The following is a 23,211-nucleotide window of genomic DNA, read 5'->3' as shown; positions in this document are numbered from 1 at the left end:
TCTTCTTGCCACTCTTCCATTAAGGCCAGATTGGTGGTGTACACAGCTAATAGTTGTCCTGGACAGAATCCTTGTCCCCCTGAGCTGTGGATCTCTGCAGCGGCTCCAGAGTTGTGCTTCTTGGCTCATCTCTGATCAGTGCGCTCCTTGTTCCGCCTGTAAGTTTGGATGGCCATGTTTTGATAGATTTGTAGTTGTGCCATACTCTTTCCCTTTCTGGATGATGGACTGAACTGCGCTCCATGAGAGTTTGGGAAATCTGTGTATAACCTAACCCTGCTTTAAACTTTATCCCCTACCTGTACGGTGTGTTCCTACATGATGCTGTTTGCTCAACTTCTCCTTAACAAACTTCTGTGTCCCTCACATAACAGCTGCATGTATACTCAGATTAGATTACACACAGGAGGTGTTTAACACAACATTAAATATCAGCTATCATCACAAAATTTCTGACCCTTTCACAAAAAATACCAATACAATTTATTTGTTTATGGTCATGACTTAAAAAAACGTGGAAAAGTTCCAGAAATACGAATACCGTTACTTTTGCAAGCAACTATAAAACATGTCAACAATAATCAAGAATGAAGTTTCAATTTGTGGATACACGGCCTCCCAGAGACTTGAACATCCTAAAAAGAAAGCCACTTATCAAGGGATGAACCTGCCTTCCCATTTCCTTTTGAAGCAGAAAGTACACACCCCACCGGTTCTGCCCTGCTGCCTGCTGACTCTGCTGCTGTACTGCGGGCGCCGAGCCACAGTTGTGCTGATTGCAACAAAGAACGCCCGATCGCCCGCGGAGAAGACAGACGGCTCAGGATTGTTGATATCTAATACAATACGAGAGTGCAGAGAAACGTCTGAAACCTCTGTGCTGTCGGGTAAACAACAGGCTGCAGTTTTGAGCTCGTTATTTGCAGTATCTCAGTCTCCAGAACTTCCATCTGAACTTTCCTCTCCTGCCGCTTGCCAATCTTTCCTCTTCGTTTTTTTTGAGTCCGGCCCAGAGTCTGAGGGTTTGTGAGAGCCCTGCTTGCTTTTTTTTCTCCGGCAAGAGTGTCTCTCTTTGTCTTTGTCACTGTCCACTGAGCTGCTGTCAGAATCCCTATATCTCTTCACGCTTTTCTTGTTTTTATGTCGACTTTTGCTCCTTTTTCTCCGTCTGTCTTTATCAGCGACGCCGTCATCGCTTCCACTGCTCCGGCATTCAGCTTTTGTGCGCTTGCTTTCCAATTCTTTTTTCTTCTTCTTCTTTTTTTTCTTACGAGAGGATTTTTTGGAACGCTTTGACAGTTTGGCTTCTTTACCAGACTTGTTGGATTTCTTTACTTTAGTCATTTTCTGTGAATCACTGGAGTCGCTAGAATAGTAATTGAACATAACATTACTGCCACATTATTAACTCTCACAATAAATTATTTGGACAAAAAATATTTACATTGCTTCACCTGTCACTAGTGAAATCCTCTGGGTAGAGCTCTTTAAAGCCACTGTGTCCCCATCTGTCAAAACACAACATGAGATAAATTACCATCTATCTGTTGCATTATCTTATTTAAAATGCCTGCGCCGACTCCGTGTTATACCTGTCCGGATCTTTGTCTTCAAAATCATACAGCTGTTTAGTCCAGTATCTGGCCTCTCTGTCATCGTGCTCCGAAACTCTACTTCTGCTGATGTGTGTGGATGGATCCGACTCTCGATCACAGTGCATGTGCGCCCTGGAAAACAACAATCAGCAATTAATGAATCAGAGAGAGAGAGAGAGAGAGAGAGAGAGTGATGGGGCAAAACACTCTCTACAATAAAAGACCAAATCTCCGAGGTGCTTTAGATTCTATGGGCCTCGCATTCAGCGGGTTTAAATTAAACTGGGATATTCCCAGTCTTACCTCATACTGGCTGTTGCTGACAAATGTTTGCGTTGAGGCGTTTGGAGCTCCCACTCTCGCATTTTCCACATGTCTGTCTCCTCCTGGATCTGCAGTGATTAAAGTAAGTAAGTAGTACCAGCTATATTTTTAGAGTTTGATTAAATACATGAAATTGTAAAGAGTGAAACCTCTCTACAGACCTGACCTTTACCTGGTGAGGTCTAATGCTTATTTTAACGGATTTAAAAACGTTTAATGCTATCAGTGTTGTTCACATTAATGACGGAGACTATGGAGATCTCTTTATAGTCTAAAATTCTCCCCTATAGTTGAAAAATAACGTGGACCATAACAATAACACTCGCAACACACTTGCTCATTACATTGTCATGAGAATAAAAGTAACTATACTATTTTTAAAGACACTTGAAAAAAAGAGAAGTATACTTCAAATATATGAGAGAAAATTATGAATATAAAAATATATTTGTACCATCATCGTCCAAACAAAAGAAAGAAACATACTGTGGTATATTCCAGGAGTCACATATTCCTGTAATCACAATTATAGTTACACAGGCACCTTCAAAATAACAATCCAGTGTCAAAATTAAGACGGGTTATCCATTGAGCCCCATCAAAAGATTAACCTCTGTCCTATTCTTTACAAATAAACACATTTATTATCCATGGGTTTCAGAATCATGAGCGTCTATGACCGTTACCACAATTCAAATAAATAAATAAATAAATCGTTCGAATGGGATAAAGTCCTCAGTCTGTTGCATAAATCAGGAAGCTTAAACCCATGAATACTATCCCTGTTTGCCCAGTCTGGCACTACCCTTCAGTGTTAATCAAATAAACTCAGTGTAACCTGTTTTTCTTTCTTTTGTTTACCTTGTTATGTGCATCAGTGTGTCGGATCACGTTCCTCAGAAGCGTCTTTCCCAAGGGCTGTCTCGACATCGTTCTACCCGGAGATGTGCAATGCCTACAAGTCAAAAGACAAGAGTGAATACGCACATCGATGCCTCTGAAACGGCGCAGATTTGCGGTCTAAACTCGTGTAAAACTGTGCATGGACTACAGCCATTTATGTTAGCTTAGCGGATTAGCTTGTATCTTCACGCGAAATTATCAACATCTACGCACACCACATACGCCATGTAGTGTACAGTGACCGGCGAAAGTGTTAGAATGCCGAATACCTTAATAATATATCCTTAAAAACGAGAGTTAACACAAAAATAAATCATGTCCAAAAATGACGCCGGCTACTTCCGCCTTGAGCGCACGTGACGCGTAGTTGCGTCGCGTACAGTGACGTAAAGTGACGTTTTCTGAAATATAATTGGATGAGTACTCTGTCCGTCACAACACTATAATTGTATTTATGGCTTTGGCAGTAGCTAATGATGTTCTCTATTGTTATAAACCCGTGTATATTATTTATTGGCTGTATTGGCTTGGTTTCCATCTTTGTTCCATTACAAGGCAGCACATTGTACAGCCCTGAATTTAGGAAACCACTGTATTGTCAGTTTCTTTGTCTTCATTATTGAGTATATTTTCTTGTTCTTGTGGGAGGTTGGTCACCAGTCATTTGATCATCATGAATTAGCTACTTAATGTAAGTTTGCTTTTGATTACCTCCAATTACTCTCCAAAGTGCTGCAGAGTGTACAAAACAAGCAAAAGCAAAATAGTTTAAAACAATAAAGAATAAAAAATACATACATAAATACATACATACAAACCAAATAAAAACGAATTGAAAACAATATAAATTATACAAAATAAGTAAAGACAGTCAGAGGAGCACACAATTCTAATGCCGGGTTAAGTTGCGTTTTTAAACGAGACTTAAAAGCATCAACTGAAAGTGCAGTCTTTATTTGGGGAGGAAGGGCGTTCCAAAGTTTACCTGTGTATATTTACACTTCAACAGTCTATGACGGCACATGATCTTCCGTTTTCAAATGATTTACATAAGTAAATATAATCTCTCACAGATGAATGTGTGATAGCATTGTAATAAATATGCTATTTAATATAGGCTAAGTAGTAAAATCTTCTTTTATAAATTCCCAGGATTACTCTTTAATAAGATGTCTGTTACATGATACAAATCTGGAAATGACATTGACTAATGCAAAGTGTCAATAGTCTTTGACAGTAGTTCTTTTCACCCAAATACCAGTTTGCAGAATGCATCTGAAGTGTATTTGACAATAAAATGGATGAGAGTCTCAGCAGTGAATCTTATCGCTCAGGGCTCCTCTGAGCATATCTCTTTGAGTTCACTGAAATAAGAAATTGGATGGGTAAATCTTTTCGAGTTTGTATGAAAACAGTTTTTCACACACAATGTGCCCTCCTTTTGCAACTCATTTGGTGCGAGTTGTCCCTGTGGCCAAATGTCTGTTTTGTCAACAGCTCTGAGATGATTTTACTTTGAGTGGCCACGTCACTGTTTGTGTTTTATTCTACATTTAAAATAAAACCCAAATATTTCTTCAATCAAAATAGATTTTTATTTAAATAATAATTTAAATAATAATATAATGTTTGCTGTTTGTCATTACGAGTCTATTGCGTTTTATAAACAGGGTACTATAACTTAAGTAAAGTACCTGCTTGTACTTTCCAGTATCTAAGAACATTCAAATTAGTACCACCACTTTTTTTTAACAGATTTTTATTATTAGGAGCACTAATGTTACTTGGGCCAAATACAACATCAATTTAGCTATTTGTTTATGTTTTATAGTTTAAATGAGTGTTTAAATGAAATGAATATTTCAGGACATAATTTATAGGAGATAAAAATAAGTAGAAAAGTGGTTTTGCATTGATTCCATGCACAAAGTTGATGTTTTCACACAACATCTGATGTTCTATGTTACCATCCAAACAGAAGGAGAGGGCGTAGAAGCCTAAGCACTATACAGCACAGAGCTGTGGGTGGAGGAGCCTGAGCACAGAGCTGTGGGTGGAGGAGCCTGAGCACAGAGCTGTGGGTGGAGGAGCCTGAGCACAGAGCTGTGGGTGGAGGAGCCAGAGCACAGAGCTGTGCAGGAGCCTGAGCACAGAGCTGTGGGTGGAGGAGCCAGAGCACAGAGCTGTGGGTGGAGGAGCCTGAGCACAGAGTTGTGGGTGGAGGAGCCTGAGCACAGAGTTGTGGGTGGAGGAGCCTAAGCACTATACAGCACAGAGCTGTGGAGGAGCCTGAGCACAGAGCTGTGGGTGGAGGAGCCTGAGCACAGAGCTGTGGGTGGAGGAGCCTGAGCACAGAGTTGTGGGTGGAGGAGCCTGAGCACTATACAGCACAGAGCTGTGGAGGAGCCTGAGCACAGAGCTGTGGGTGGAGGAGCCTGAGCACAGAGCTGTGGGTGGAGGAGCCTGAGCACAGAGCTGTGGGTGGAGGACGGGGTGGAGGAGCCTGAGCACAGAGCTGTGGGTGGAGGAGCCTGAGCACAGAGCTGTGGGTGGAGGAGCCTGAGCACAGAGTTGTGGGTGGAGGAGCCTGAGCACTATACAGCACAGAGCTGTGGAGGAGCCTGAGCACAGAGCTGTGGGTGGAGGAGCCTGAGCACAGAGCTGTGGGTGGAGGAGCCTGAGCACAGAGCTGTGGGTGGAGGACGGGGTGGAGGAGCCTGAGCACAGAGCTGTGGGTGGAGGAGCCTGAGCACAGAGTTGTGGGTGGAGGAGCCTGAGCACAGAGTTGTGGGTGGAGGAGCCTGAGCACTATACAGCACAGAGCTGTGGAGGAGCCTGAGCACAGAGCTGTGGGTGGAGGAGCCTGAGCACAGAGCTGTGGGTGGAGGAGCCTGAGCACAGAGCTGTGGGTGGAGGACGGGGTGGAGGAGCATGAGCATAGAGCTGTGGGTGGAGGACGGGGTGGAGGAGCCTGAGCATAGAGCTGTGGGTGGAGGACGGGGTGGAGGAGCCTGAGCACAGAGCTGTGGGTGGAGGACGGGGTGGAGGAGCCTGAGTACATAGCTGTGGGTGGAGGACGGGGTGGAGGAGCCTGAGCACAGAGCTGTGGGTGGAGGACGGGGTGGAGGAGCCTGAGCACAGAGCTGTGGGTGGAGGACGGGGTGGAGGAGCCTGAGCACAGAACTGTGGGTGGAGGACGGGGTGGAGGAGCCTGAGCACAGAGCTGTGGGTGGAGGACGGGGTGGAGGAGCCTGAGCACAGAACTGTGGGTGGAGGACGGGGTGGAGGAGCCTGTGCACAGAGCTGTGGGTGGAGGAGCCTGAGCACAGAGCTGTGGGTGGAGGAGCCTGAGCACAGAGCTGTGGGTGGAGGACAGGGTGGAGGAGCCTGAGCACAGAGCTGTGGGTGGAGGACGGGGTGGAGGAGCCTGAGCACAGAGCTGTGGGTGGAGGAGCCTGAGCACAGAGCTGTAGGTGGAGGACTGGGTGTAGGAGCCTGAGCACAGAGCTGTGGGTGGAGGACGGGGTGGAGGAGCCTGAGCACAGAGCTGTGGGTGGAGGATGGGGTGGAGGAGCCTGAGCACATAGCTGTGGGTGGAGGACGGGGTGGAGGAGCCTGAGCACAGAGCTGTGGGTGGAGGACGGGGTGGAGGAGCCTGAGCACAGAGCTGTGGGTGGAGGATGGGGTGGAGGAGCTTGAGCACAGAACTGTGGGTGGAGGACGGGGTGGAGGAGCCTAAGCACAGAGCTGTGGGTGGAGGAGCCTGAGCACAGAGCTGTGGGTGGAGGAGCCTGAGCACAGAGCTGTGGGTGGAGGACGGGGTGGAGGAGCCTGAGCACAGAGCTGTGGGTGGAGGACGGGGTGGAGGAGCCTGAGCACAGAGCTGTGGGTGGAGGAGCCTGAGCACAGAGCTGTAGGTGGAGGACTGGGTGTAGGAGCCTGAGCACAGAGCTGTGGGTGGAGGACGGGGTGGAGGAGCCTGAGCACAGAGCTGTGGGTGGAGGATGGGGTGGAGGAGCCTGAGCACATAGCTGTGGGTGGAGGACGGGGTGGAGGAGCCTGAGCACAGAGCTGTGGGTGGAGGACGGGGTGGAGGAGCCTGAGCACAGAGCTGTGGGTGGAGGATGGGGTGGAGGAGCCTGAGCACAGAGCTGTGGGTGGAGGACGGGGTGGAGGAGCCTAAGCACAGAGCTGTGGGTGGAGGACGGGGTGGAGGAGCCTGAGCACAGAGCTGTGGGTGGAGGACGGGGTGGAGGAGCATGAGCATAGAGCTGTGGGTGGAGGAGTCTGAGCACAGAGCTGTGGGTGGAGGAGCCTGAGCACAGAGCTGTGGGTGGAGGAGCCTGAGCACAGAGCTGTGGGTGGAGGAGCCTGAGCACAGAGCTGTGGGTGGAGGAGCCTGAGCACAGAGCTGTGGGTGGAGGACGGGGTGGAGGAGCATGAGCATAGAGCTGTGGGTGGAGGAGTCTGAGCACAGAGCTGTGGGTGGAGGAGCCTGAGCACAGAGCTGTGGGTGGAGGAGCCTGAGCACAGAGCTGTGGGTGGAGGACGGGGTGGAGGAGCCTGAGCACAGAGCTGTGGGTGGAGGACGGGGTGGAGGAGCCTGAGCACAGAGCTGTGGGTGGAGGACGGGGTGGAGGAGCCTGAGCACAGAGCTGTGGGTGGAGGACGGGGTGGAGGAGCCTGAGCACAGAGCTGTGGGGGAGGGCGCGCCTCAGACACAACCATGTCTGACATCCACGCGCGCTGAAAAGAAGCAGGACTTTTACAAAAGACACCGCCACGGAGCTGAGGACAGGGAGACGGGGGAAGGGTGGGAGGGAGTCGGCGTGAAAGATGCACAAAGGCTGCATCACTCGGTGTCCAGGAGAAACAGAAAAAACATTGTGTTGTGAATGGGAGCTGAAGCACCAGGCGCGAGCGATGAGAAGCCGCTGAGCACAATCCTCCTCCTTCTGTCTCCCTGCGTGAGTCCGCCTTTGCCAGCTGATCCCGAGCCCTGCTATGATTTAGAGGTATGCGTTATGGCTTTTCATTAGGATTTGGGTTTTCTTACATTAGGAATATGCCTCTGCAGAGGATTTGAACATGCTGTTACTTGTGATTGAACACAGTGTGCGACGTGCAGACTCCCCTCCCCGCTGCCCCTGGCTGTGTTTGGGCTATGGTCCTGACTCAGAAGCAGGGCATCACCCAGATGCAGCTCTGTGGATGTACTGGAGGTTAAGCCTGTGAGAAGCAGCATGGGAGCCAAACAGATGAAATGGTAAGTGTTGTTTGTTCATTGCTATTGCTCTGCCTGTAAGGATTCTGGCCTGGCAGCGGATCATCAGAATCAGCAGCTCATGTCTCTTTGACAAAGGTGTATTCCCCATGACAACATGACGTTAATGCTCAAAGCTTATTGTTCAGTAATCAGAGCAGGAGGTGTGGGTGTGTCCCCCGCGTTTCTGCACAAGCTCAAGGCTGCTATTGCCTAGCAACGGCCAACTTCCTGTAGCAGCTCATCCATTTGCTCCTAGAATTAAATGTAGAAAATTAGAATGTTGTACTGCTTTATTGGATCAGAACTTGAGACAGTTCCTTTGTCAAACTTTACTCTATGAATCACATTTCCTTTTTATCTGAATTTAAAATCTGAATTTAAGATAGTGTTTTGCCAGTGCTACAGACAAGCAGGTCATATCAGTACACATTTATTGAGTTGAAGCCTGAATCTATCTTGAAAATGTCATCGTCTGCTATGGCCAGATTAGTTGCAGGCTTTGATTCTCTTTAGACAAACACTAGGGAAGAATCAATGCAGCAGGAGATAAGATGCTCACTTCTTGTTTTTACATGACCCAGTGCAATTAATCTTGTTGAGAAGACAGCAAGAGCCATCTGCAGGAGGTATCTTAGATCTAAATTTGGATTTACTTTGTCCTTAGTTGAATCACTGAGGTGTATTTTTAAACTGTATCAAGACCAAGTGTGGCACAAATAGCCTTCATCTGTTTCGTAGTAGAACGAGCTGTACTTCTTTCTTTGCAGACTAAATCCTATTGGCCCACATCTGGATCTCATTGCATATGTTTGGTCATGACATGTTAAACTGTCCAAATGCCCAGCAGAGATTTTTGGGGCTTTCTAAACTTAGCCCCTGAATTCACAAGGGTGTATTTTTAACTTAAAGACCAGGGATATGAATTTCTGTCGCACTCTGCATCTTCACTTGTTTTCCTTTCAGAAATGGAAGCACAGTGGGCAAAATAAAGCTTTAAGGCGCAGGGCATTCGAGCCGCGTAGTCAAACAAACCCGGTCGACGTGACAGCTGGCCTCAACCTTGGGCTGCTGGGGGTGCTTTTTCTGAACTCACAAAACACAAGCCACATCATTATTAGGCCATTCACAAAGTGCGCTGCATAATGTTTTGAAATTACAGCGAAAGGGGGAGCAAACTATGTCAAGAATTTCCTGCGTGAAACATGACAGTTGCACGCATTCCTGCTCGGACTGGTTTTCAAAGCTGCCTGTTGTTGCACTTACAAACTGTTCAAAGTCCATGGTACACAAAGTGCCTCAGACAGAGTATTGCTGAAACTACTTATGGCTTAATTGTTTTGCATTTGTGGTTTAAGATACTAGTCATGTGTCCCACGGAGGATTATTTCTGTAATATTGTATGCACCTTCTATTTATTGCCTATCATCAGGCAGAAACTGCAAATGCACTCATTGCACTTGCTCACTGCTCCAGCCTCTCCTCTGCCAGCCCTGCACACTCGCCTAAAGAGGAGTACGTTATCCCTCATACCACGGATGAATCTAAAGCCCACTCAGCCGACGATCACTCTGAGGTCCAACGGGAACCTCCGGAGGAAAACTCCGACGTGACGGACAAGAAGTCAGCCGCAGGTTTGAGCACAACACACTGTACAGAGTTTACACAGTCTTTACAGTAATAACAGATGATTTGATATTGAGGACAAAATTATGTGATGTGCTTTTGCCTAACAAATATCACCCGCTAACAAATACCATGATTCCCCTCTCAGTGGTCTCAGTGGTCTCAGTGGTATGCTTTTTGATGCTTTTAATCAGGAGCATTCATGTCAGCAATGATAGTGAATAACTGATAATTAAAAGATTAAAATTGGATGCGTCAAATTAAATCTTTCATTTCCTGGTGTGCCTGCTTCTATTTCAGAGGAGGTGCTGCTCTGCGGCTTGTGTCCGTCCCTGGGGCAGGACGGGCAGGATGGGCAGAATGGGCAGGAGGAGGACAAGTCCTGGGTGGAGCAGCTGGACGCCCACCAGGAGCAGCTGGAGAAGGAGATGCATGAGGCGCGGAGGATGGTCTTCCGCCTTCAGGTATTTGAGCAACTAATAGACCAAAACTAGTGCTCTCACTTTGTTAAAGTACAAGCACAGGCCCTGCACAGTCCTGTTCTGTGCCGCGTACACTCTCATATGAATGTTTCACGCCTACAACGTTTTGTAAAAAAAATCATGGACAAACTGAAGGGTCCATTAGTCTCCACACTACCAGAGACCACTCTCCCTGGGATCATACATTAGTCTCCACACTACCAGAGACCACTCTCCCTGGGATCATACATTAGTCTCCACACTACCAGAGACCACTCTCCCTGGGATCATACATTAGTCTCCACACTACCAGAGACCACTCTCCCTGGGATCATACATTAGTCTCCACACTACCAGAGACCACTCTCCCTGGGATCATACATTAGTTGTTGTGTGAAGGAAAGGTTTCGCAGGTCTTTCCTTCCTGCTGCTGTCAGACTTTATAACAAACACTGTTAGTACTGAACACTCGCAATACTGACCTAACCATGTGCAATTCTGTCATATGTGCAATTGCTGTTGGAATTCATGTGCAATTACTGTGCAATTACTGTGAAATTCATGTGCAATCTATGTGCTGTCGTGACACATATTCATGTGCAATTACTGTCGTGATCACATGCAATGGTATTTATGTATTTATTTATTTATTTGTCTATGGGAGTTTTTTATTTATTTATAGGAGATCTTCTACTGAAAGTGTTTTTCAGACTTCCTATAAGTGATCTGTTCTTCTGTATCTACCTCTGTATCTACCTGCGTTGCACCAATGAAATTTCCCCATGTGGGACAATAAAGGAATATCTTATCTTATCTTAGTCTCCACACTACCAGAGACCACTCTCCCTGGGATCATACCCTGAATTTAAATGGGACTTCTTCCTTAATACTCTTAATAGTAAATCTGTACATCACCTTCATTAATCAGTTGTCCACGTCCCATTCCTGAGAAAAGCGAAATAACTAAATAAATATCATAATAAATATATATATATATATATAAATATGAACAAAAAGCAAATTCCGTATTTAAGTCACTGTTAAATCACATCTTTCTTGACTCCTGTGAGTTAAAGGTTTTACCACTCCGTATCCTATGACCGCCTACACATAATCCTTTCAATCCGTGAATAGAAAAGTCGATATAAATTGACTTTGACCTCAAGGCTCAATCAATGGATGTCTGATTTTTAAAACTTTCTCCCAATATGGCCTTGTTAATATCCCCGGAGAAGTTCTCTGTAATGTTGTGGAACTGCGTTGCTTAACTGCTTAACTGCTAACTTCTGTCAGACATTCTATTCTAATTACAGACCTGTTTTTACTTTCCTCACTCTGATATCTGACACGACCATAATGGTATAATTGTTCTGCTTTTTTTGTGTCAAGTTAATGTGTTAAATCAATCAGTCAATCACACAATTCAAAGTGCTTTACTATAAAAATAGATTAAAATCACTGTACGATACAATAAAAATCACAATTAAAAAAAGTAAAGGTGATATTTCAACACTTTTGTGATTTATTTAACAGACATTTGTCATTGTCTGATGATTAAACCTCCACTTTTTTACGTTTAAAGACAGGTCTACTTAAACGAATGTGGAATGTTCAATAATTTACTTTGCCTCTTTTGTGTGCGCAATTTGCAGAACAATTAGTCAGGTCATTAGCGGTTGTTTTATTGATTTTTGTGATTATGTCAATAGAGTGTGTTGAGTTTAGATGGCTATCACAGCTTTTGTTTCCCAGGCTTTGCTGCTTCACGGCTCTCTCCCTGAAGAAGACCAGGAGGCAGCACCGAGTTATGGCGACGGTCGAGCCAACGCCGAACAGCAACTGGTACAACACCCACTCTGTCCAATTCAACCAAATGTCCGTGTCACTAACCAGAATGTTGATTTGTCATGATCTTTTCTCAAAGGAACCTCTCACATGATCACACATGCTACTTATCTATGCCTTTTTTTGTTTTTTTCAAAGGTTTTAATCCGGAGCCGTTTGGACCAAAGCGTGGAAGAAGCCCTTGATCTTAAGGTACGGCACACAAATGTTAATTAGAGTTTATATAATGGAAATGAGAAACTATGTGCACTTGTTCTGATTCTTATCATTTTAGAGGGAGCTTCTGAGACACAAACAGGAAGTGCGCCACGTCCAGGCCATCAAGGTAAACTGTATATCTATGTATATCCCTTTCATTGGATACAGGATAAAGCAGTATCCTTTATTAAGCACCCTAGTGTTTTGCTGTGTCGCTCCTGGATTATATTTGATCTGTAAATGTATATATTCATGTCTTATTGAGCATATTATGCCTTCATGGTGGTCTCATGCTGTCAACAAGGCAGGTGCACGAGGCCTATAAGTGTTCTGGGTTTCTGCTGCTGCCACTTCTTTGATGTATTCCTGTCTCATTAGGATGCTCTGCAGCAGCGCCTGGCAGTGCAGGAGGACACTGTGCTGCAGCTCAAGCAGGAGGTGCTGAGGTGCAACATGGCCAAAGATCAGCTGGAAGGGGAAAATGTAAGATGTTATTATATCCATTTGGCACACTATGATGTGTGTCCTATGTGACCCCAGGCTGAAGCTAATGTGGAAACAAACAGCGGTGCCTTCATTTCTCAGTGTGATATGTTGTGTTTGCAGGCAGAGCTCAAACATAAATTGAGTGAACGGAACAAATTACTGAGCGAATATGAGGTATTGTACTTTATTATTTATACCCCGGTGTACTCTCAGGGTGCACACATGTGCACGCATTTATGTGTGTGCTGCTGGTGATTTATGACATTCATCGGACTTGTCACAACTACAGCAGATCGGGAGGAGGGACCGATTAATGCAGCAACACAAGTCCAATGAAGTCCCATATAAAGCACATGAAGTAAACCTTGGACGGGTACTTTCTATTTAGTGGTGCATGTTTAATGGTAAAATTAATTTGACCCACTTTTTGTGACTATGATTAAAGGTACTGCATGGCTTGTTCACAGGGGGAGGAGCTGCAGCTAGTCAGAGAAGCTCTGCGCAGTTTGCGGGACAGTTTCTCGGGTCATGACCCGCAGCATCACACGTTGGACACTTTGGAGCAGGGCGTGGCCAGTCTCATGGATCGTTTACATTCTCTGGACACTCAGCTCAGACAGGACAAAGGGGTGCGTAACACACAAATCTTTCTTTAAGCTAAATCAACAAATATTTGTGTGTGTTGAGTCTGAGTCATACGCCTTTTCTAGGAGGAGTTCAAATCACCAGGACGCAGAGCCAACTCCTCCGACCGTGACTCGTGGCCCCAAGGCTCAAGTGAGGCTTTGTTTTGTTGAATCTATTCACCCCTGTCACATCTCATCTGACTACTGATTCCAAAATGTTTGTTAATTCTTTTAGTCCTTTGAGAGTGGGATTATGAAAAACATTGTCTGTTGCTTTTATAATTTACTCTCAGAAATGGCCCACTCCCAAAGCAGCCCTGGGTTGGACACAGCCGTCTCCACCAAAGTGCTCTACTTCACCGATCGCTCGCTCACCCCCTTTCTGATTAACATCCCCAAAAGGTGATCACGCATGTATTTTGTTTTGCTGTACATGCCGTGTCAGCTAAATGATCTGTGCGTGTGTGAGGGCACAGGGCCTGAGCCGAGTACAAGCAGGACATAAATGCATTCCTCTGTGGTTTGGCTCTTTAAATGTTTATCCCGGAGGAGCTTAATGTCTGTGTGGGTGTGTGCGAGTACGTCCTGTATGTGCACGGATAATGAATGATGGCTTGCACTTACAGGCTGGGCGAGGTGACACTGAGGGACTTCAAGGCCGCCGTGGACCGACAAGGCAGTTTCCGATACCACTTCAAAGCCCTTGACCCGGAGTTCGGCACCGTCAAAGAGGAGGTACTGGGGAAATTACAGTAGCTGCTTCTCCTCTCAGGAAAATAAAACGCCAACTATGGGTTATAATATGCTAATAATAGTCACAGCATGTCTACCCACGCTGCTGGAGAACTCATTTACATCCCAAAGACACCGATATCACAAGAGTCGTCATTCCCAGTTAGTGTCTGGATCTTCGCTCGTTATCCACGTGCATGTTCTGTATATATTCTGTCAGATATGTAAAATGGTGAACATTCAATGTGTAGGTTTTTCAAGACGGAGCGGTGGTGCCCGGCTGGGAGGGGAAGATCGTGGCGTGGGTTGAGGAGGACCACGGCGAGAGGAGGTAGACAGAACCTGCGAACCTCCGCGAAAACTCACTGGATGACACAAGGAACCACTTTAATAAGTATTTGTGATTGTGATTGTTAACGACGCTTTAAGAAGTACAAGACAATGACCTGGGACCAATGGATGTAACTCGTTTTTTGAAAAAAGAAGTTCCTCAACTCACTATTTCATACAAAAGGACGTCACGTGCATTTGTATTGTATATTTAAGCGACGCACACGTCACAAAATTTGCCATCTCATGTTAAGATATTGATTGTTAAATAGTGAGTACCGTATATTCTGCACTATAAGGAGCAATGAATGGTCTATTTCCGATCATTCTTCATATATAAGGCAGACCGGATTAAGCGAAACAAAACGTGTACCACATAAAATCGCTTCTAGGACAGTAAGCACAAAACAAATTCATCCATATATAAGACACTGGATAATAAAGGCGCAGTCGTTTTTTGAGAAAATTAAAGGCTTTTAAGTGCGCCTTATAGTGCGGAAAATACGGTAATGCGATACATGGAAGTTTGACACGGTATTTTCCATGACAACATTGCCTTTCAAGCTCTTGGGGGCGGAGTTTGCCAAATTTACAATAGTGTTTACTGTTTTTTCCACGTGTTCACGTTGCCAAATAGTGTTCCATGTTTTAATTAATAAACACGAATTACTGCATGGCTCAGTTGTTGTCGGTTATTGCCTAATTATACAGTCGTGTGAAATGCTGCATCTTGACATCATTATACAGCCCACCCTACACCATCATAAACTCTACATGTATCATTGTCCTCATTAGCTAAATCATTGCAGTAAATGGGTTTTACAGAGTAGAATTTACACTGAAAAATTGCTTTATTTACCTTAGTTTGGTTACATTTTCACTCATCAAGAGAAAGAATAACTGGGAAAAATCCAATCCCACTTAAAATATCGCACTTGTCTCCATGGAGATGTTATTGCTTTGCCTGGAATGTTCCACAGTATAACATTAAACTTATGAATCTTAAATTTATTCAAATTCACGAGTTAAATACATTGAAAAACATACATTCTTGAAATACATGCATACCATTCCACAGATCTGACCTGTAACTTGGCCTGGTCACATCCGCGTGTCTATGGAGTGGAACAGCACAGGTAAAGAAATAACAGGAGGAAGAATAAGCAGGCGGTGGAGCCCAAACCAGAAATAAGAAGTCAAAACTACTTAAATCTAGTGATGCGACATGTCATGATTGTTCCATGTTTCTGAAGTAAACTACAAAATGTTCACTCTCAAAGTCAGCAGTCGTTTCTTCTTGTTGAACACGGCAGTTGCAGAGTCTTCATCAACAGGATGAGCAAAATCCAGCAGTAAACGGTACACATCTTCTACTTCCAATAAGACGTCGTCCTTCAGAACAGACAAAAACAGTGTCACAGTTTCAGGCCAAACCGACACAAAAAGTGCAATTATGCCTTTGCGCTGACGTTCATTATAACATGGTTCAAGCGTGTTGCGTTGGAGGCACTGACCTTGGAGATCTGCAGTTGGCATTCGGACACGTTGGAGACCTTTGGCAGCACCACGGTCAGCTCCACGCGGCGAGGGGCCCCCGCTGCTCCGGGCCTCACCTCGAGCAGGTACTCCGGCCTCTGCGTCTGCGCTCGTGTGGAGGAGAGGACCTGGATCAAATCTTTCTTTTTATTCTCTGTAGGTGCAAGAACAGTGATCTCCTCCTCTTTCTCTGTAAGTCGGGAGGACATTTTCTGCAGGAGGGAAGCCGGTGTTTGACAGACTGAAAAAACACAAGGCATAATATATTTTCTTCGCCATAGAAAATGGGACACGAATAAACACACACGGATCTGTTATTAGGTACTGACTAAGCATATTGTCTTTTCATACAATTACATATTTTTTGAAACGGTAATTATTCAAAGTAACAGTATGATGGAGGTGGTACGTCACCTGCATGATTAACTATACTTCTCCATGGAGACGGATACATTTAATGCAAAACTGTGGAATATTGCAGACAAAGGGAACAACATTTCCACGAAAAACAGCTCCTCCAAGCCGAGTCAGGTTTGTGGAGATGCAAGCCCGCTCACGGTAAGGATGCTCGTTTTAATACTTGTTTTTGTGCATAAAATAAATATATGAAAATGTAAAGTTACCGTATTTTCCGGACTATAAGTTGCACCTTTTTTCATAGTTTTGGTGCGACTTACACTTATATTTATACTTATACTTATACTCCGGCGCGACTTATATGTGATACAATTTGTTATTTTCACACTTGCAACCGCATTTCATACTCCAGTACAACTTATATATTTTTTTCTTCTCTATTATGCATTTTTTGGCTGGTGCGACCTATATTCCGGTGCGACTTATAGTCCAGAAAATACGGTATACCCTATTGGTCAAGCCATATGCTGTAGCACTAGTTTCAAGGCTGATCTTAAAAATACACATAACTAGAATAAACAGTATAAATCCAGCAGTTTCTACACATTGTGCGATACCTATTCCTCCTCCGTCGTCGGCTTTATTAACCACACCGGGCCATTGTTGAAATCCAAGGCGACGGTGCAAGTGCTCCGCGGTACTTCTGGGGCTTGAGCTAACGGGAGAGTACTGCGGCGATAACTTCAGGTTGTGCTGCTTCCGCGCGACGTTCAGGAGGAGAGCGTGGAGCCGATTCATCTCGGCCTCTTCGGGTTCGCAGTCTCGCAGCAGCCGAGGATTTACTGCGACATCGAGCACGGCGTAGGGCCCTGCGGGGTGAACGCGCGCGGGTTTAACGGTCGTCTAAAAAACACGCCCGCTCGTAATGCCGCATTGGCTCCGTCTCTTGTCTTTACCTTGACCTCCCTCGGCCTCCGTTTCCAGTTTCCCGGCGCACAAGGGTAATGGCTCGCCCGGCTGCTGGGGAGCTGGCACGCGCGCCCAGCCGCACAGGTTGATGTACAGCAGCCCCTGATCTGGTTCCTGTTGAGGACACAGATGTTGTATCGTAAATAATTGGTGAAACGTACACTTTCGAAAGCCAATAAACAAGAGACAAATGAGACAGCTCCATATGGGACTCAGTGGGAATACGTCGACTACCCCCATCATAAAAACGCTCCGTCATTTAAATCTCCATCAACTCAAGAGATGAGCGATTATATACTGCAAACTAACGTCGGAGTGCCATGTTTAGCTGTGCGTCCTAATAGTGTTGCAGTGTAAATGTGTAAGAGGGCGACATGTGTGTTTAAGAAAGGAATATGTAACAGAAAGTAACATATAAATTGTCAGGGACTAAAACAATGATTTTTGACAAAAGGCTGACATAGATTATGTACTTCGAGCGTACTTAGTTACATCTCAGTGACTCATATTTTACAAGTGGTTACGCTGGTGACCCCCAAACACCACCTCTATCTGACAACATAGATTATGATGTAATTTATGGTAATACAAGTCATTTTAGTCTTTAATACCAAGTTGCAGCTTGTTTTAGACGGGGGCCAAAAGAGACTAGAATGGGAAACATTGCAGCTTCATTATAATTGTGGTTTGGAGCTCTTTTTCAGAAACCCCTGGAATCTGAGAATCTTGAGGACCAAATTAGGGTTTGGCCCCCAGGTTGGGAAACACTGCAGTAGAGCAGTTGAATCTTGAATGGAGTTAAGGCTACGTTTAATATCTAAAGATTTAATTAAAATACTTTGTTGTACCCTAATATTCTAGCACCGCATTTGTCTCTGATAGTGTCTCACACGTGTGTGTGTCACTGTGTGTGTCGCTGTGTGTGGCGCTGTGTGTTTCACAGTGTTATTCTGTGTGTTTCACTGTGTGTTTCACTGTGTGTTGTCCTGTGTGTTTGTTTCACTGTGTGTTTCACTGTGTGTGTCACTGTGTGTGTCACTGTGTGTGTCACTGTGTGTGTCACTGTGTGTGTCACTGTGTGTGTCACTGTGTGTTTCACAGTGTTATTCTGTGTGTTGTCCTGTGTGTTTGTTTCACTGTGTGTGTCACTGTGTGTTTCACTGTGTTGTGTTTCACTGTGTGTTTCACTGTGTTGTCCTGTGTGTTTCACTGTGTGTGTCACTGTGTGTTTCACTGTGTTGTGTTTCACTGTGTGTTTCACTGTGTTGTCCTGTGTTGTCCTGTGTGTTTCACTGTGTGTGTCACTGTGTGTTTTACTGTGTTGTCCTGTGTGTGTCACTGTGTGTTTCACTGTGTTGTCCTGTGTGTGTCACTGTGTGTGTCACTGTGTGTTTCACTGTGTTGTGTTTCACTGTGTGTTTCACTGTGTTGTCCTGTGTGTGTCACTGTGTTTTTCACTGTGTTGTGTTTCACTGTGTGTTTCACTGTGTTGTCCTGTGTGTGTCACTGTGTTTTTCACTGTGTTGTCCTGTGTGTTTCACTGTGTGTGTCACTGTGTGTTTCACTGTGTTGTGTTTCACTGTGTTGTCCTGTGTGTTTGACTCACCAGCATGTGTGTGCAGATGCTGGAGTGGACCTCAGGCGCAGCACTGTATCCAGCTCCTTCTTTCATTTGGTTTTCTATAAATCTTCGATAAGCCTCCGGGTCATCTTGAGAAAGCTCATCCAACATGGTCCAGAAGTGGTTGACTTGCTGCAGAACGTCCTCTTTTCTGCCTCCCGAAGATGGCATGATTGTTTTTTGGTGAAGTAAGCTAACGCTAATGCTAACACAAATTAGCTTAATAATGTTTGAAATTCTTGACTTGAAGTGAGCAAGTTTTTAAAAATAAATAAATAGATAATTTACGTTCTGTTAGTTAAATTTTACTTCGCGTGTTTCTACACATGTTACAGCGTAACATTTAAATCCAAGCTGCATTATTCGTTGGCTAAAATAGCGTGTAAATGAGTAAGCAAAATTACTGTTGTAGGTTCCCATGGTAACGGAGTGAGTTCTTGGAGCTTTGTCACACAAGGCGCTTTACCAACGCCCCCAGGCGGTGAAGAGAGCACCTGCATCTTATTAACGGAAATAAATGTCATTGTTTTATTTTTAAATAACATATGCTTTATATATTGATACTTTATATACATAAAAATATAACAAATATATGCATTAACTCTTTAAATATTTTTGAGCTTAGTAACAGCCATGTCTTGAAGTCCAAGCCAAAGTCATGTTTAGCCTCCAGCTGTTCCGCACCCTCAGTAATTCTGCAAAAATAACATAAAAGGTAATTATCAAGCATCATAAATCATTTTGATATTGTTTAAAAAATCCTTGTGTGGCTCATGGTGTTGTAAACTTGTCTCACCTCAATCATGTCATAGATCCAGCCCAAGAATTCAGCCACTTTGGTGTAAACACCAGGATGATTAGGCTCGGCACAGCCTGTCCCCCAGCTGACAACTCCCACCAGCCTCCACACGTTATCGTCCTGGCACACCAGTGGTCCCCCGCTGTCCCCCTGAAAGGTAAGCACACATCACACTCTGATTCCTTCATGTCCAAGTGATTGCGTCTACTGTAAATCCCACAGGACATAGTACTGACCTGACAGGCGTCCACTTTTCCTTCTGTGTATCCTGCACAAAGCATCCGGGATGTGATTTCCCCATCGTACATGCAGGAGCTGTTGCACTTTTTTGTACTTATTATAGGAACAGGAGCTTCTTTTAAAGTGTCTGGTGATTGTACTGCAAATGAAATAGTTTTCCTGTCACTACAGACTTTAATTGAAATACTTTTGTGTACTACTTAAGCTGTTTTAGTGTGGATCTTACTGCCATCAGGCTGTGTGTAACCCCATCCAGAGATCCAGCACTGTGTTCCTCCTGGTATATCATAGTCATATTGTGGCAAGCATACTGGTCGTATTGTATCTGTTTGTGCGAAATGATTGTACAAGTGAATTCAGTTTGTTTCTGTGCATATAAGTGCATTGCAGTATTTTGGTGCAGCAGAAATACCTGAGAAATCCAGTGGTGTCCGCAGCTTCATCAGGGCTATGTCACTGTCATGGCTTCTGTGGTTGTAGTTTTTGTTGTATATTATTTTTTCAACAGCATATCCTGTGTGTTGTGCCATTTTAGCAGAGCTGCGTGTGATAATGCCAGCATAGACCACCCAGTTGGACACTTGAGGAAGTCTGTAGCTGTAAGAAGTGGACAGGCACCAATGTCAGAGACCGATCTAATATTATGGTGTTGCAGCTGGCAAAACTGATTACAACTGTGAGTAACCTCTGAACTTTGGGACTGAAAAGGTCAGAGGCTTACTTGTGAACACAATGGGCGGCTGTGACGACCCAGCGGCTGGTGATGATGGAGCCTCCGCAATTGTGGCGGTTGCTGTAGTAAAGACTGACCTGCCACGGCCACCTGCCCAGTGTGGCCTCAATGCCTCCGATTATTCTGGGCAGCTTTGCCCTCGTCCCACACTCTACACAGAGATCCATTCATCAGCACAGGCCCGACCAGGAGAAGGTGTAACACTGCTGCTGCAGGTGTCATCCATCACTGAGTCTGCCTTTCACGCACACCTTAACTCCACAATTACTAAAGAACTAGGCTTTTGTATATCAGAAAATGTTTAATTAGCTCACCAGAACATTGCAAAGCGATAACCTTTCCTGTGATACAACTCCCCCTAAACGACAACAAAATGGATAAATAATTATGCCTGACTGATGTTAATATATTTCCATTGATGCATGCTTTACCTTAGCTGCCACATATTTTCCAGTCCACTTTTGTTTTCTGGAGCAATTTGTATAAAACCATCAGTGTAGCTTGGTCCAATATCGGTAAGATTTACCCCTTTATGTTTTGTTAGACTAAAAACAGGGAATATTGAAAAATAAGTATTTTGTGTTAAGAAAATGACACATAAACTCATTTGCGAAAAACAGCCATTTCTCCACAAGTTGTATATGTGGGTTTAAATATGTGTTACAGTACTGCACATACCTGAGAAAGCCCAGCTGCCGACAGACCAGTGTTCCCAGAGAAGAGTTCCACCTCTCGTAGCACACGGGCAGCCAGGTGGGCAATTGTCCCAGCTGGATCTCCAGGAGGGAGTTCTCTGGACTGATTCTGTAAAACACTGAACCTGATTGATTCAAAATCCTTTCAGAGATAAATACTTATTAAACAATAGCATACATCTCTAGGAAAAGTAGTAAATATCCATTCTAAGCATTACATATTGAATGAAGAATTGGAACAGTAATGAATCTGCTCTGTGCAACACACTCCAGAGGTAGAGTTCAGCCTGGTGTAATGATTTAGACAGCAACACACAGCCCGCTGGTTCAATATTGATGCTGAATGAATAAATATCTTTGGGAAAACAAACCTTTTCTGGAGTCGGCGATAGAAATGTCAGTTACATTGCAGAAAGAGGTTTCTTTGGTGTCGCCCAAACCCACTGGACTGTGAGTGGAAGTAGGCCTTAAGAGTAGTTTGACTGCATAGAAAATACAGTTACGCAGACATTAGCATAACACCCTATGGACACTATGATTATTACAGTGCTGTGGCTGTATTTATCTAACCTGGACTCAATAATAGAATCTGCTGCACTTACCCAGAAACCAGACCCCAACTGCCAGACCCCCCAGCAGTCCAACAGCACACAATGCAGCCAAAACCCTCACTAGTCTGTGAACTAGGGCAAAGCTAACATTAGAACATTTCAAAATAACACAAGAAACCTTCACCAAAAATGCTCCGGGAGCTCACCAAAAGAATGAAACCAGGTTCTGCACTGCACGTCCTTGATGTCCACAAGTCCTGACGTTTTGTCTGGCTGAAAAGTTGAAGTGACAACTGCTGGATTTTCAATCACTGATAATGACTCTCCATCACTACTCTGTAAACATTGAAGTTCAGGGGCCGTCCTTGTTGACCAAGTCCACAGAGTGAGGACGGAAGATGGCAATAATCAAAATAACAGTATAATTCTGTTTAGATTTGACACATTTTTTCTTACAGTTTGTTAGTTTGTTTGTTTGTTTTAATCATTAATCAATTACTGAATGGATCTAGCAAGTTGCATTGTTAATTCACTCCTCATTGACACTTGGACGTGATTAGCTTTTCCTCTGCCACAGCTGCCCTGGGACTGACTGGTGGAAAACCCTTTGTTATAACTAGAGCAAACATTTTGAGACACAAACCTTGCTGTTATAGAATGGCCCTACCGTACCGTACATATGAAAAGGTATATATTTGAAAGGTCACTGTGCTTGGGTAGAGTTCAGCATATGTTGCACGACGGTATATAAAGTGCCTACAGGTAAGATTAGTGTCTGTGTTCACGTTGGATGGGTAAAAGTAAAGAAAGTAAAAGGAAGTTGAGATGTTTGGTTCTTACCATGTTTTCCTTCCTTATAATCCCCAGTAAAGAAGTGTGTGTTTGTCCTCATCTGTAGACCTTAGCTGGAGGCGCAGGTCTGTTCCACTCACAGTTGATACTCCATTTAACAGAATGCAAGTGTGGATTTTCCCTGGACAAAGAGACAATGAGGTCAGCAGTGGTGCAGAGAATGAGGCTGTTGTTTGCCCTGTGGGATCATGGGGCCGGTGCGAGCTGCAGGCTGAACCAGGTCTTTGTTGACGGAGCATCTCCAGAGATACCGCCGAGCTGGACATTGATAGGACCCTCGGTTGCTAGGTAACCCTCGTACCTGTGCCAAAAACTGTCCACTTTCACAGCGCGACCGGTGATCACCTGGCAGTTTGTAGGTTCGGGAAGAAGGTCATTATTACAGATTGTTGAAAAGTCTCATATCCCGTCAATTTGCTGTCATTTAGAATCCCGTATCGTCTCTCAGCGCTCAAGCCCGGACTCACAT

General features: G+C 44.6%; 3 protein-coding genes across 3 annotated transcripts; 1 reads left to right on the top strand and 2 right to left on the bottom strand.

Moving 5' to 3' along the window:
* Positions 1 to 524: 524 nt before the first annotated feature.
* On the bottom strand, positions 525 to 3,202 carry nkapd1 (NKAP domain containing 1). Its single transcript, XM_072464291.1, has 6 exons — positions 3,092 to 3,202; positions 2,781 to 2,874; positions 1,899 to 1,987; positions 1,593 to 1,727; positions 1,455 to 1,508; positions 525 to 1,366 (listed from the first exon to the last, which is right to left on the bottom strand). Exons 2-6 carry the CDS (start codon positions 2,847 to 2,849, stop codon positions 931 to 933), a joined length of 783 nt encoding a protein of 260 aa, XP_072320392.1. The 5' UTR covers positions 2,850 to 2,874; positions 3,092 to 3,202; the 3' UTR covers positions 525 to 930.
* Positions 3,203 to 7,518: 4,316 nt separating this feature from the next.
* dixdc1a (DIX domain containing 1a) lies at positions 7,519 to 15,063 on the top strand. The gene is made up of 15 exons (XM_072464290.1): positions 7,519 to 7,837; positions 7,937 to 8,088; positions 9,562 to 9,719; positions 10,012 to 10,175; positions 11,925 to 12,014; positions 12,156 to 12,209; positions 12,292 to 12,342; positions 12,594 to 12,698; positions 12,822 to 12,875; positions 12,991 to 13,074; positions 13,169 to 13,330; positions 13,412 to 13,478; positions 13,621 to 13,729; positions 13,954 to 14,062; positions 14,311 to 15,063. Exons 2-15 carry the CDS (start codon positions 8,066 to 8,068, stop codon positions 14,392 to 14,394), a joined length of 1,314 nt encoding a protein of 437 aa, XP_072320391.1. The 5' UTR covers positions 7,519 to 7,837; positions 7,937 to 8,065; the 3' UTR covers positions 14,395 to 15,063.
* A 484-nt stretch (positions 15,064 to 15,547) lies between these two features.
* Positions 15,548 to 23,211, bottom strand: LOC140379607 (transmembrane protease serine 5-like). Its single transcript, XM_072464289.1, has 17 exons — positions 23,088 to 23,211; positions 22,731 to 22,863; positions 22,097 to 22,226; positions 21,942 to 22,022; positions 21,711 to 21,821; positions 21,323 to 21,458; positions 21,076 to 21,189; positions 20,959 to 21,002; positions 20,633 to 20,795; positions 20,324 to 20,508; positions 20,138 to 20,236; positions 19,908 to 20,050; positions 19,669 to 19,821; positions 17,239 to 17,365; positions 16,900 to 17,151; positions 15,904 to 16,166; positions 15,548 to 15,781 (listed from the first exon to the last, which is right to left on the bottom strand). Exons 2-17 carry the CDS (start codon positions 22,731 to 22,733, stop codon positions 15,647 to 15,649), a joined length of 2,139 nt encoding a protein of 712 aa, XP_072320390.1. The 5' UTR covers positions 22,734 to 22,863; positions 23,088 to 23,211; the 3' UTR covers positions 15,548 to 15,646.

This window comes from Eucyclogobius newberryi, unplaced genomic scaffold, assembly GCF_026437365.1.
Source record: "Eucyclogobius newberryi isolate DKJ021-1_F unplaced genomic scaffold, fEucNew1.0.hap1 SCAF_10, whole genome shotgun sequence".
Taxonomy (NCBI): domain Eukaryota; kingdom Metazoa; phylum Chordata; class Actinopteri; order Gobiiformes; family Gobiidae; genus Eucyclogobius; species Eucyclogobius newberryi.
Note: the sequence above shows the minus strand (reverse complement) of the source record. Positions and strands in the feature narration are given on the sequence as shown.

What these genes read in the sequence shown, in the direction of transcription:
- nkapd1 (XM_072464291.1), bottom strand. Translation starts at nt 2,849, where the DNA reads ATGTCGAGACAGCCCTTGGGAAAGACGCTTCTGAGGAACGTGATCCGA. An exon ending in TCAGCAACAGCCAGTATGAG is followed by an intron (nt 1,728 to 1,898) that starts GTAAGACTGGGA and finishes GTTGTTTTCCAG; the next exon opens with GGCGCACATGCACTGTGATC. An exon ending in GAAGACAAAGATCCGGACAG is followed by an intron (nt 1,509 to 1,592) that starts GTATAACACGGA and finishes GTGTTTTGACAG; the next exon opens with ATGGGGACACAGTGGCTTTA.
- dixdc1a (XM_072464290.1), top strand. Translation starts at nt 8,066, where the DNA reads ATGGGAGCCAAACAGATGAAATG. An exon ending in GCCACGTCCAGGCCATCAAG is followed by an intron (nt 12,343 to 12,593) that starts GTAAACTGTATA and finishes CTGTCTCATTAG; the next exon opens with GATGCTCTGCAGCAGCGCCT. An exon ending in AATTACTGAGCGAATATGAG is followed by an intron (nt 12,876 to 12,990) that starts GTATTGTACTTT and finishes TCACAACTACAG; the next exon opens with CAGATCGGGAGGAGGGACCG.
- LOC140379607 (XM_072464289.1), bottom strand. An exon ending in AGTTGGGGTCTGGTTTCTGG is followed by an intron (nt 21,822 to 21,941) that starts GTAAGTGCAGCA and finishes TTTTCTATGCAG; the next exon opens with TCAAACTACTCTTAAGGCCT. An exon ending in CGACGACGGAGGAGGAATAG is followed by an intron (nt 16,167 to 16,899) that starts GTATCGCACAAT and finishes GTGTTTTTTCAG; the next exon opens with TCTGTCAAACACCGGCTTCC.